This window comes from Lolium rigidum, chromosome 7 (genome assembly GCF_022539505.1).
Source record: "Lolium rigidum isolate FL_2022 chromosome 7, APGP_CSIRO_Lrig_0.1, whole genome shotgun sequence".
In the NCBI taxonomy this organism is placed as follows: Eukaryota; Viridiplantae; Streptophyta; class Magnoliopsida; order Poales; family Poaceae; genus Lolium; species Lolium rigidum.
In genome coordinates this window covers 246795087-246807654 of record NC_061514.1, presented here as the reverse complement: position 1 = coordinate 246807654, position 12568 = coordinate 246795087, and the positions used below count along the sequence as shown (strand labels likewise).

The 12568-nt window shown below is 45.6% G+C and overlaps 1 protein-coding gene across 1 annotated transcript; it reads right to left on the bottom strand.

Moving 5' to 3' along the window:
• Positions 1 to 6119: 6119 nt before the first annotated feature.
• LOC124679262 lies at positions 6120 to 11567 on the bottom strand. Its single transcript, XM_047215058.1, has 9 exons — positions 11452 to 11567; positions 11316 to 11373; positions 11130 to 11196; positions 10999 to 11044; positions 10794 to 10892; positions 10155 to 10223; positions 8998 to 10060; positions 8399 to 8547; positions 6120 to 8303 (listed from the first exon to the last, which is right to left on the bottom strand). The coding sequence occupies exons 3-9, from the start codon at positions 11192 to 11194 to the stop codon at positions 6753 to 6755; spliced, it is 3042 nt and encodes a 1013-aa protein (XP_047071014.1). The 5' UTR covers positions 11195 to 11196; positions 11316 to 11373; positions 11452 to 11567; the 3' UTR covers positions 6120 to 6752.
• Positions 11568 to 12568: the final 1001 nt, after the last annotated feature.

Here is a 12568-nt window from a genome sequence, read left to right as displayed (position 1 = left end):
TGATTCAACCTTAGTCTTCAGTACTATATCATATTTTTACACTTAATCAATTAAGAGTATTTGAAAATGAATTATGCAAAGAGTTGCAGAATCAACTCAAAAGCATTTATGGTTGATTTTTAATAATTGTTTGAAGTTTGAAAGATTCTTTGCTTTTGTTATTTTTACTATTCAAATTCTACAACATATTTGATTTGAATCCTACGGCGTTTGGATGGGGCCTTTCATGAGCTTTCTAAATATATAAAATTTATCAAAAATGGCCAAGGTAAGATTTGAAGTTATTAAAGATTTGTAAAGCATCAAAACCAATCACAGAAATTAAATAAAACAGAAATTTGAATTAAAAAGCGAGGCTGGAAGGAGGTGGGTCGGCCAGCTGCTGCCCGGGCCGTGCATGCATGGCGCATGCACGTAACCCGGCCAGCAGGCGCACGGAGCGATGGATCGGGAATCAGACGGGGCTGGTTCGTAGGTATGCCTCGCGATTACGCAACCTTGCGGGCCGTATCTTCGCTGGAGCTCGGATGCAGGCGGGTTGGAGTGCGTTGGAAAGCTCTTTCCAAGGGCTACAACACTGGTGTGGGAGCTCGGGAGGCTATGGTGACAAAAATCTAGGCATTTGGTGGTGACCATGGGCCCTAGTTCTTGCACCGATGAGCGACAAGGAGAAGAGGAAGCGGTGCTGGGAGGAGGGGAGGATGTTGTGGGACAATAGGTTAGTTCCGGAAAACGCATAAAAATGATATAAAGTGTGAACAAAACATGTTGGTATTGTCATAAAACAAGCATGGAACATCGGAAATTATAGATACGTTGGAGATGTATCAGAGGCTCTATTTATAGTTGCGCGAGGTGCTGCGATGGTGCCGTGGAGGTCCTCCATGGCGCCGGCGATTCAAGAGGTGAAGGGGCAAGGTAGGTTGCGCAGGGGGTAGGCGACGTCTAGGCGAAGCTAATGAGCTTGATGGCACAGAGAGAGGTGGTCTGAGGCATGCTGGCGACGTTGGAGTGCTCGCGGTACCGTGGCGGCTGGGGTTTATCATGGCGACGGCGACGGTGCACGCGTGGCCAATGGCGCGTGTCTGGCGATGTCCTGGTGTGGTGATGAGTGAGCGTGCGCGAGGAGAGAGGGAGAGGAGGACGAGAGCGACCGGGCGAGGCAAGGTACTGGCGCCTCTAGGGCAGGGTGCATGCGCGCGCTGGCGTGCCCTAGCGCGGTGATCACGATCGAGTTAGGTCTTTGTCGTGCATGGTTTGGATGGGCACCGTGTCTAGCAGGCTCAGTACTTCCTGGTGAGTCTAGATGACAAGGTTGGATGGACCAGAGAGAGGTGCTGAGGTAGGGTGGCATGGTGGTGTCTCTCATGGCCGGCATGGGTGTGTTCTTCATCATGCTACCACTTTAATCAGTGCAAAAGGGCTTGGTCTGATGCAGACGAGGTACATGAGGTTGATGATCACAAATAGAAAGGGGTTTAGCCCAAAATCCATTGGATTATAGCATGTGTCAACTTTCCAGATTTTTGCACACAATATGTTTGATGAAATGGCCGCATGAAACTTTTTGTTGAATTTTGGAATTATTTTTGGTGAAGTTGATTTTAATATTGAATGGAGTAGAATGGTGGTGGTGGTGGTCAAAATGGTGCTGGTTTGTGAGATTTCAAAAAGGGGCTCATCTTCTCTTTGTTTCAAAGTCTTCACGTGTCCTCTCTTTTCTGGTCAACCTAGGCAGAGTCAACCTTGATGGTCAACATCAAACTTGTTCACCTTGACATGGTATTGGATGAGGTGGAAAGGGTTGGCCAAGTTTGGTTTAAGAAAATCCCAAACCAGGGGTGCAAAGTGGGTAAGATATTAAAAAGTGTCAAAGTGACCATTATCACATGCAATTGAATTCTGATTTTTCCTTTGATTTGATTTGTGTTTCTTTGATGCAAAAGTGTTTTTTTTTATATATAAGGGTTTCACAATCAATGGCACAAGCAAAGGTGGCCTTGGTTAAGGATTTGAAAAGTTGGCCAAAGTGTATGTGAGTGAAAATGACATTTTCTCCCTATTTTATTTCTCTCTATTTGATTTGATTTTTCTTGTCTCAAAAGTGATTCTCATTAATTTAGGAACATTTCCAAACCATTGAAACCATTCAAAAAGGTCTAGCTCAAAGATTTGCAAAAATGGTCATAAACACATAAGAGGTGAAATTCCAATTTTTCTTAATCTTCTATTTTGTTCCCCTTGCTTTGCTTGGGCATGGTTTAGGGTCCATTTAGTGTGAGATTAGGTTTAGAGATGGTTTCACACCATTTGGGCAAGGTAGGAGTGCATAGGACAAGATTTGGTAATATGGCTATGTGCCACATATACCTCTATGCAAAAGTTGTTTTTTTATTTTTGATTTGATCTTTTCTTGACCCAATTGATGTTGTGGAGTGTTGAAATGGTATAGAGGAGTGATCCAACCATTCACAACAAGTCTTAGGGTCAAGATCCTCAACTTCACAAAATTGCTATTTACTCTCATATGCCTCTATGGCATTTTTATTTTCTTTTTAAATTCTTTTGTTTCACCTTGGATTTGGTTTGATAAGTACTAGGTAAGGTTTATTAAGGTTTTCCAATCCTCTAAACAAGGTAGAAAGGCCTAGGGTAAAGTTTTACAAAAATAGCCATAGGCACATAGGCCTTTTTCTTATTTAATTTTTTTTTATTTTGTTTTAACTTGGATGGTGAAAAGAGGGGTGAGGTTTAGGGTTTAAGATCATTTCAATATACTTCAACAAGCAATTATGGAAACAGCACAAGAATTTAGCATGATCACTATGCATCAAACTTAATTTAATAAAAGTTTTTGTTGGTTCCAAAATTTGGAAAAAGGGAAATTCATTTTCTTTGTTTTGAAATTTTTGGGATGTTACAGGGCGCCAGTCAAGTATATGAAGAACCTCATGATGATTAGTAGGCTCAAGTGTGGAATCAGTATGCCATGAGTATGACAAGCAGCAAACCAGGCAATAGTTTCATCGGTGCATTGTTTAGACTAAAAGACACTAGTGCGGCTGCGCGTAACAATCTGGGGCACAACTAGAGGCGGGTTTGGTGATGCACTCGGAGGAGTAGGGGGTGTCGTCAGACTACAAGTGACGATAGAGGCGCCGCATGGCTAGGAGAGGGTGGCGCAGGAGTTGACAATCCCGACGGACTCGGCCCAACAGAGGACATCCTAGGGGAGCGGGCCCCAGGTGAGCGACGCCCAAGTGAGGGTGGTTGAGGCGCAGGATACCGCGCAGGTGAGCCTCGCATCATGGGCTGCGGTGTAGCAATGTCCACTACGGGCCATGCATGGCCCTTTTTAGGGCACCGATCGGCGTGGTCGTAGGGAAGGGGGGGGGTGATCTGCGTGCCCGTGGCGAGGACACCCTGCATCAGGAGGAGCAGCATCATCAAGGAGCTCAAGGTGGGTTCCACGACTAGTACCTGCACCATGGTTAGTTAGCAAAGCATGTGCATGTGCATGTGCAATATCTGCAAATTGGTCAATTGAAGAGAGCTATACCTAAGGAAGACACGTTTAAGGGAGCGTATGAATCGTTCGAAAAAGTTCATGAAAAAATACATCCCTAGAAATATACATACAATTGCAGAAAATATGTAAACATTTGTATCCCTTATGAAGGGAGTTATACCTAAGAAAGACACACTTTTTGAAACGAAACTCGAGTTTGTGTTGTAAGGGGAAGGTGAGGATATCATGCACAACCAAAAAGACTTTAAGGAATATGTAATCCGGTGTCTCATGAAAAAGTTTCTCAATGGGAGTTTGCATGTTAAACACACGAGTAGGTAACTGACTAATGAGAAAGAAGACTATAAAAAGTGCATCACTCTAAAAGCGCAAAGGAACAAATACATGAGAAAAAAGAGCAAGCCATGTTTTTACAATGTGACGGAGCTTGCGCTGAGAAGTACCGTTTTGCTGATGAGTATGAGAACATGCTACACGATGCAAGATGCCACACTATGAAAAAACATGTTGAAGTTGCGATATTTGCCACCCCAATCACATTGAACATGCAGAATTTTGTGACCAAGAAAGTGTTCAACATGTGTTTGAATTTTATTTTATTTTTGCGTAGAGAGATCTGATGATATTGACCAGGTATCTTACAGATAAACCCAGGAAACAAAGAAAATTACAATAAGGACCTCCTGGATCCCAGTTTCGCCATCGACGCGCCAAACGCTCTGCCGGCGGAACCCGCCGCGACTCCTCCACTCTTTGCTTGGATTGGGAGGAGCCCCCGAACAGCCGGGAAGTCGACGGTCCTCGGCGCCGTAGAGCCTCCATCCCGCACCTCGGACGACGCTGGCTTGACCATCACCATCATCACGATCTGGAACTTCAACAACCAGAGCTGCCACCACAGGCTCCGGCAGGGGAAAACGCCAACCACGGCTCGACGAGCCGCACAGGCGAGGAGGACGGTGGATCCGTCACAGAGCTCCACCGGAACACCTGAAACAGAGGAGACCACCGCCACCCACAAAAGGCTCTCCGGCCGCGCCACCGCCTCCACGACGCCGCCGGCAGCCAACCCACCGCACCCTACACTATATACACACGTAGATCCAACGATTCCCCAACCTCCCGCCGCCGGAGCGGCCGCCGGAGCGGCCGCCGGAGGCGGGGAATCGAGCGGAATCGCGGTGGCGAGGTGGATGAAGCGGGGGGGATAAAAATCGCTTTCACTTTAGGTGGGGAAAGGGGGAGGTCCAAGCTCTCTCTCTAACATGTGTTTGAAATTGAATAAAGACATTAAACACATTAAATTTGCGCTTAAGATTGTAAGCATCAATAAAGCTCACATAATGATTATGCCTACTAATAGAGTAATAGAAGTTGGTGCAGGCCCACACATCTGAATAAACGATCTCTAAAGAAGTTTTTATTACATGGGTAGAGAAGGGAAAAAATCAACTAGTGGCTTCCCTTGTTCCCTTGCCGAGGTGATTTTCCAAAAACATTAATTAACTCACTCGGTTATCCATCATTTAGGGTGGTCAGAAGTGCTGATGTGTAGTTTGATTCCCAAGGCTTTGAATAGATCCTGCCACAAGTGGCTAGCTAGTGAAAATTATATCCCTGCGAGTTAATATCACAGTGCGCAAACTATGCAATTTGAAGATGTCGTCTATCAATATTTTGTCCAATATAGTTGGCGTATTTGGCAAACACGTCCACTGCTATCAACATCATGTCTCTGTTTTAGAATTGGGTTGTCTCTACAAAATTCATAGACATGTGTGTACATGCAAATATTGGAACAGACAGTGGTTGTACAAGTAAAGGATAAGCAAGATGGTCAGTACGTTGATCCATGTCTTCTTGCGGTTGTTATCGGAGTTTCTAGCGTCTGTAGCGACACGGTCTGGGCCCTGTGTCTCGCCTCCTCGCCGGTTGTGGCAAGAGAGACGATGTAAGGCTAGTTTTCGTTGTGTGGTGATACGAGTTGCATTCTAAACCGTGGGGTGCCGTGTTTGTATCATGGCGTTGTACCGCCCATCTTGACATTTTCTTCCATGTAATATGATACATGGAACATGGTGTATGAGAAAAAGGTTAACTAGATAAATTTCCGTATATTGCTACGAAGCAACAAATTATATTATTGCAACGTATAAATCCATTATTATTTTCATAATACTATGACATCGGCCTCACCTTAGAAATGATTGGTTTCTACATCAACACCAGGTTTCCCATGGCGACGCCATCAAATCCCTTGGCTAATGAGAACGGGTCAAAAAAATCAATCATGGAAAAAACTGAAAACAATTGCTAACATAACCTAGATGGTATTATATTTCCAACCATGTATTGCACCATTCAGAGATGTACAACGCTATCCAACAAGGTTCTCGAAACCAGCAACGAACCAGGTAAAGAGGATCTGAAGATGATCGCAATTCACAAACATTACAATTTGCATTACTCGAGCGATAGCAGCCAAACAGTTCACCCTGCAGCCAAATACAGTCTATTCGGAGCCCTTAGAATGAAATCATGTAAGCTCACCTATTTTGACCAAATGGCAGAGTTCAGATCACAGTGAATCTTGACGCAAGTATTAACATCTTTCATTCAGCATACCATTTAAACTGAATGGACCATGGAACTCAATTCCTGGCACAGAACATGAAGGAGAAGCAATTTCATTCCAGAGAACTTCAGGAGAAAGAAGTAAAGGTGGCTGCTCTAGTCTAACAATCTATTCAATGCTGAACCATTTACAACAAACATACAATGTGACTTGGGCATTAACATAGGGGTGACCACGCAGTCTAACTACTGGAGATATATCCTAACTTCTGGTGCAAAAATTTCCACCGCAGGAATGCTATTGTGTGGTCAGAAGAGCTCGCTCCAGGTAATCGGATCATGGGCATGCCACCAAAGCATTTCTCCAAATGCTGGATCCTGAACTCCATTACCGAACAAAACGGGCCAATGATTTGATTCCGAGCAGTGTTCATCCATCCATATTCTGATATCTTGCAATAGGGAGGTTAGGTCTACGGCCTGACCTGTGAATTACGATCCCATGTTGACAAGTATCCACGCAATGGATGTCCCATTTCTGCTTTTACACATTTTTACGGCCGGGTTCCACGTGTCCTTCCATGCTTCATCGTTTCTGTGTCTGACATCCGATCTTATTAGTCACATATGCTCATTATCCATTTCTTGCTTATAACTGCAAAGCAAGGTCTGGCTGTTGTGCTTCCAAATTGATGCCAGTGGACTGTCGAGCTGGTGGTGAACCTGGAGATGAAAACCCAATGTTCAAGTCTGGACGGAGCATATCCATGTTTGGCTTCTGTTGCATGTGGGGAACCAGCCCTTGCCATTGAGGCTGGCCCTGTGATCTTGAGAAATCTGTCTGGACCAGCTGTGGGAATATTACCAAGCCCTTGTTTTGACCTGGAATTTCTCTAGAAACCTGAACAGGTTGTCTAAAGAACTGAGGGGCAGCACTTATCTTTGGTTCATCGGAAGTACGAAGATTTGCAAATGGCATCTTCCAGCCAGAACTACTGTCATGAAAATTTGGACTCACAATGGTTGGTTTGCTCTCTGATGAAGCACCAAATGAGATCCAAGATTGAGCAACAGGAGCAGATGGAATGCTCTGGCTCTCCCTAGCAGCTGGTGGAAATGCAGAGAAAACACTCCGAGAAGGGTCAAACCCTCGGTTTGGTACATTTACTTGGCCAGGCATTGCACCCATTGACTTGGCATGGTCTATGATACTATTCTGTGCGCTCGCATTCATGGCAAAGCCATTGCCATTTACTGGATTTTTGGTGATGAATCCAATGTTGTTCATTGGTCTGCTTTTCTCAGAAGTCCCAAACTTTGCATCACCAGGTCTTCCATGGTACACCCATGTAGCTTCACTTTTGGGCTGTGGTGCAGCTGCTTCTTGTGACTGGAAAAAGGGTTTTGGATGCCCATTACTGTTGTTTTGGGAAAGCATATCATGAACACCAGAAGTAGCACTTTTTGGACACTCAAGCCTCTGAGGTGCCATTTCAAGTGGGCGGGCGCTTTTAGACAGGTCACTTTTTTTCATTTGCTGAATTCTCACTGCTTCTGCTGGTTGGAAAAAAGGTGCAGGCTGGCCAGCCATTTTGTTCACAGCAGGCATATCAAGCACACTAGAAGAAGCTCCTTTTGAACATTCAGATCTCTGTGGTTGCACTTCAGGAGGGCGGGCGTTGGACGAGTGCCTGCCTTTCCTAACTTGTTCACCGGTTGGTCTTTTTGTTTTCACAACATTTCTCGACGCTCTATGTTTCTCGTGCAGTGTTGAGGCGTCAGTGTTCCTCTGTTGGGGTTCAGTAGTAACATCTAATAATCTTGGCTTATATTCTGGACTCTCAAGTGAACCAGACACACCAATTACGTTATTGACAGTGGTTATCCGATTAAGTAGACTCAAACTCATATCCTTCGGATTAGTGCTTTCTTTTGGTCTGAGTCTTTCATTATCTCTGGGGAATGAAGTTTTCCTTTGAATATTCACATCAGAGCTAACCTGACTTCGTAATTGATCTTGCACAGCAAGAATAGGTGTTAATGGTGGCTCATATTCTCCAACCCAACCACGGCCAAACCTCACTTCAGCAGGCAATGTCTGCTGAATGCGCTCAGAAGCTATTTTCCAGCCTCGGGCACCAAGTGAACCAGCAAAACGGGCCAAACTTCTTGCGTACGAATGCTCAGAATGAAGGCCAACCTGCAAGGACACATCTCACCATGAGAACTAACCAGCAAAACGAACTGATCCAAGTATAAAGTTATGATTGGGTTTAACCAGATGTGTTAACATACACTTATCAGCTCTTTTGGCTCCGCGCAGAAGACATCAAAAGTTGGGTCAGAATCCGATGAACGCTGGTCTTCAAGTGCATGGTAAGTTTTTCGTCTAGTCTCATCAACCACAAACGACTTGAGGCTAATCTTTGCTGAATGATCTCTGGCTGAAAATGAAGGAAAGAATAAGAATGCTGGAGAGTTTTTTATGAAGTTGGGTTAATATAAGCACTTAGTTATGTAGGAGTAATCGAACGAAGTTCCTCCAGATGAAATGGGACTGCAAAATATGCATCTCAATAAATGCTGGAGAGTTTTTTATGAAGTTGGGTTAATATAAGCACTTAGTTATGTAGGAGTAATCAAACGAAGTTCCTCCAGATGAAATGGGACTGCAAAATATGCATCTCAATAAAAGCTTAGCAAAATATATTGGTAATCATAAAGAATTTTAACTACCAATGCAACACCTGAATGACTCACACCAACCCCACACATAGATCATGCTTCTTTCTAAGTTGAAGATTGTAAGGGACAACCTCCCAATTATATAGCAGATAATGTGGCTGTTTAGAACTGATGGATCAACTACAGTAGAGCTGAGTGAAAAATGGTACCTGAAACATCGTCAGTCTTCTCAGATCTGACCTCGTCTACCGGAGAACTGATATCTTTGTCCGAAGACCCATTAGCTAAGGCACATTCTAGGGGCTCAGCACCATTAGCCTGTGATACGCTTAAACCATCAGAGCCATTTCCGGCAGAAACAATGGTTTCAGGAGAGACATTTGAACCCAGTGCATCTTGGCTATCCATGCAGTCTGGCTTCTTAACGATCTCTTCATCGCAGGAGTAACCTAGATCAGCTTGCTCATCTTTGCAAATAGGCTGCCTAGGCGACTCTTTTTGGCTTGAGTTGCCCAAGTCATCTCCGGATCTGCAAATGGGCTCCTCAACAAGCTTTTCTGGGGATAAGCTTAGATCTTCTCCCTTCTTGCAAACAGGGTTCTCAAATGCATCTGTGCGGGATGAGCAATCTGGCTCTTCTCCCTTTCTGCACACTGGCTTCCTAATGAGTGTCTTCCGGGACGATAAGTCATCTTTTGAAATCCGGGGCGTGGGTTTCTTGACTTTCTGTATGGGCAAAGAGGAGCTTCGTTCATTTTCTGAACTTCTTGAAATGTCTTTCTTAACTCGCACATGGTGGAGTGAGGAACTTCGATCATCCTCTGAATTTCTCGAAATGGCTTTCCTGACTTTCACTTGTCGGAATGAAGAACTTCGATCATCCTCTGAATTTCTGGAAAGGGGTTTCTTAACATGCTCTTTTTGGAATGAGGAACTCAAATCATTCTCTGAATTTCTGAATATCGGTTTGGCAACTCGCTCTTTGTGGAACGAACTTAAGTTCTCTGAATTCCTAGAGACGGGTTTCTTGACTTGATCTTTGAAGCTCATATCATCTCCTGAAATTTTGGCAATTGGTCTCTTGATTTGCTCTTTGCGGATCAAGAAGTCTAGATCATCATCCGAATATGTCAATACAGGCTTTTTAACTGGTCCTCTATTGCAAGGAATAGGTTTAACTTTCTGTTCACTCTTTACTTGGTTTTCTGTAGGTATGCCTTCATCTCTCAGTTCTTGAAACTTCTTTCTTGCCAGCTCTTGTATGGAATGGGCCTGCGTGTGTAGGCATGGGAAGAAACATGGAATGAGAATTGATAAACAATGGCTTTGGGAGTGCATCATCTTTTCAGAAAGGCTGCTCACATACCTGTCTGAAGTAAACTGTATCAGGCGCATTGTACAGCATGGCGTTGCTGCAAATTAAGAAGACATCATCCTGCAATTTATTATCACCAATTGTTCGAATATTATTGTTGGTATACACAAAAAATGGGATAAACCTAGAGAACTTAAAACCAGAGCAACGAATAGAAATTTGATTAGAAAACTGGCAATTTTTTTCCTTTAGGTTAGGATCACTACTATAAACTTGAGCTCAGGTCTATAACGGAGGAATTGACAACAGCCTAATCCTAATTCCTGAAGCAAACCTTCCTTGTGTCCAGAAATTACAAGCTAACAGAATGAACGAATTATAGAAATGTAACTGTGAACATGTCAAAAACTGGATAACGGACGTTGCTGCATTTGTTGGGCACTTGTTTCAGGAAGAAGAAAAAAAAGTCGACGTTTAAGGCAAGGAGAACACGCGTCAAATGTTGCTTCTAGCATTGGACGGATCCTATTAGGTTAAATTCACTCCCAGACAAATATAGTATGAACTGAATGGCCAACCATTCCCAACTACAACATCCATTTAAGCAACAAACCAACAAACGGCAGCTCTCCAATCGCAGCGCGCGCTTTAGTTCGGTAGCTACGTATACGACAAAATGAAAAGACTAACCTCGAATTGCTCGAATGAGCGATACGCATTCCTGGCAAGCTTCCTCTTGACGGTACCGAAGTCCATTGGGTGCTCGATCACATCGCCGTAGTCGGGCAGCTGCACCAATCAGAACAACCATGGCATCATCAGCACTCAATGCCACCCCCAAAAGAGATTAGCATGTCGAACAAGTGAGAATAACGCATAAAAACAATGTCCTGACCTCCTCGAGATCCACCGGCTCAGCAAACACGCCGTACGTATCCTTCCTGCAGGATCAAACAGCAGCAGCATGAAACCATGAACGAAATCCCAGTTGGCATAATAAGCATGTAGAGGTCGTGAGACACGCACTTTTGCAGCTTGTCGAGGATCATATCCAGCGTCTGCCGATCCGGCAGCGGCGTCGTCCTTGCCATCCCTAAATCGGGCAAAGAAAAAAACAGAAGCAAAATCAGCTTGGCCTCTCAAAAGTCAAAATCCCATCACCGAACAGAAAGAGATCAGGAAAAAAGGAGCAAAAGGAAAAATGAATCGAACCTGGCACCGGGAGGCGCTTCGTCCTTGGCGCGCTGGCAGGGTCGCTCCTCCCAGCTCCCTGCAAGAAGAAGCAGATCTCGCGTTAGGAGGAGCTGTGAAGTGAAGTAGAGGCGAGGAGGGAGGAGCAATCCGGCACCTCGTGGTTGCGAGATCTGTCGTCGCGCGACTCGATCCGGCGCTTCTTGGGCGGCTTGACCTGCTCCTCGCCGCGGGTGCGGTCGGCAGGCGGCTGGTCGTCCCCGTCGGACGAGTCCGAGAAGGGAGGCGGAGGTGGGGCCCGGCGCTGCTGCTGCTGGTCCGGGGGAAGCTGGGAGAGCTTGACGACGAGTTTGAGCTTGCGGCGGCGGCGGTCCGAGGCGGAGGAGCCGGCGACGGCGCTGCCGTCCGAATCGGAGCTGGACGGCTCCGGCGACGGCGCCCGCCGGTGCTGCGGGCGGGGCGGCGACGAGGAGGGCGAGGAAGGGAAGGGGAAGAAGTCGTCCACTAGCGGGCGCGAGGACGCGGCGGCGGCGCGGCGCGGCCGGAGCGAGCGCCGCGGCGGCGGGGACGGCGAGCGGCAGCGCGACGGCAGGACGCCTCCTGCCCTCCTGCGCGCGGGGTAGGTCCTCTCCGGCGACGGCGAGGGCGACGGTGACGGCGACCGCGGCATGGGTGCTGGTGGTGGTGCTGCTGCCGTCCTCTTCTTGGGGTTTGGTTCTTGGTTTGGCTACGCTTTTTTTCTACGGCTGCTTTTGTTTGTTTAATTCTATCAGCTTGCGTCTGCCTGTGTCCTTCTCTCTCCTCACTTCCACACACAGAGAGCACAGGCAGGCAGATGGAGTCCCTATCTTCTCCCTCTCTCTCCTAGCTAGCGACTTGCACCAACCACTACGGCCATTAGTCCAACTTTTGCTCTCTCTCTCTCTCTCCTCTCTGGGGAAGAAGATGGGTCTGTGGGCTTGGTCTATGGAAACCCCGAATTATTGCCCATTCAATTGCCTGACTGCACGTACTGTACATACAGGAATGCCAATCTTAAACACTGCGACGTGGGAATTATCCTAAAGTTATGCAGTAATTCTATCAACTGCCATAATTTTATGTTAGATCTGATGCAAGGAGATCACAACTTTCTTTATTCTTTGGAAGATTTTCTTTTAGTAAAAAACGCGTATGGGAATTATGCTAAAGTTAAGCAGTAATTTTATGAAGTGCCATTATTATTTGTATGTTAGTAGGTCTGATACACAGAAGTCGGGCCTTTTTCTTTTTCT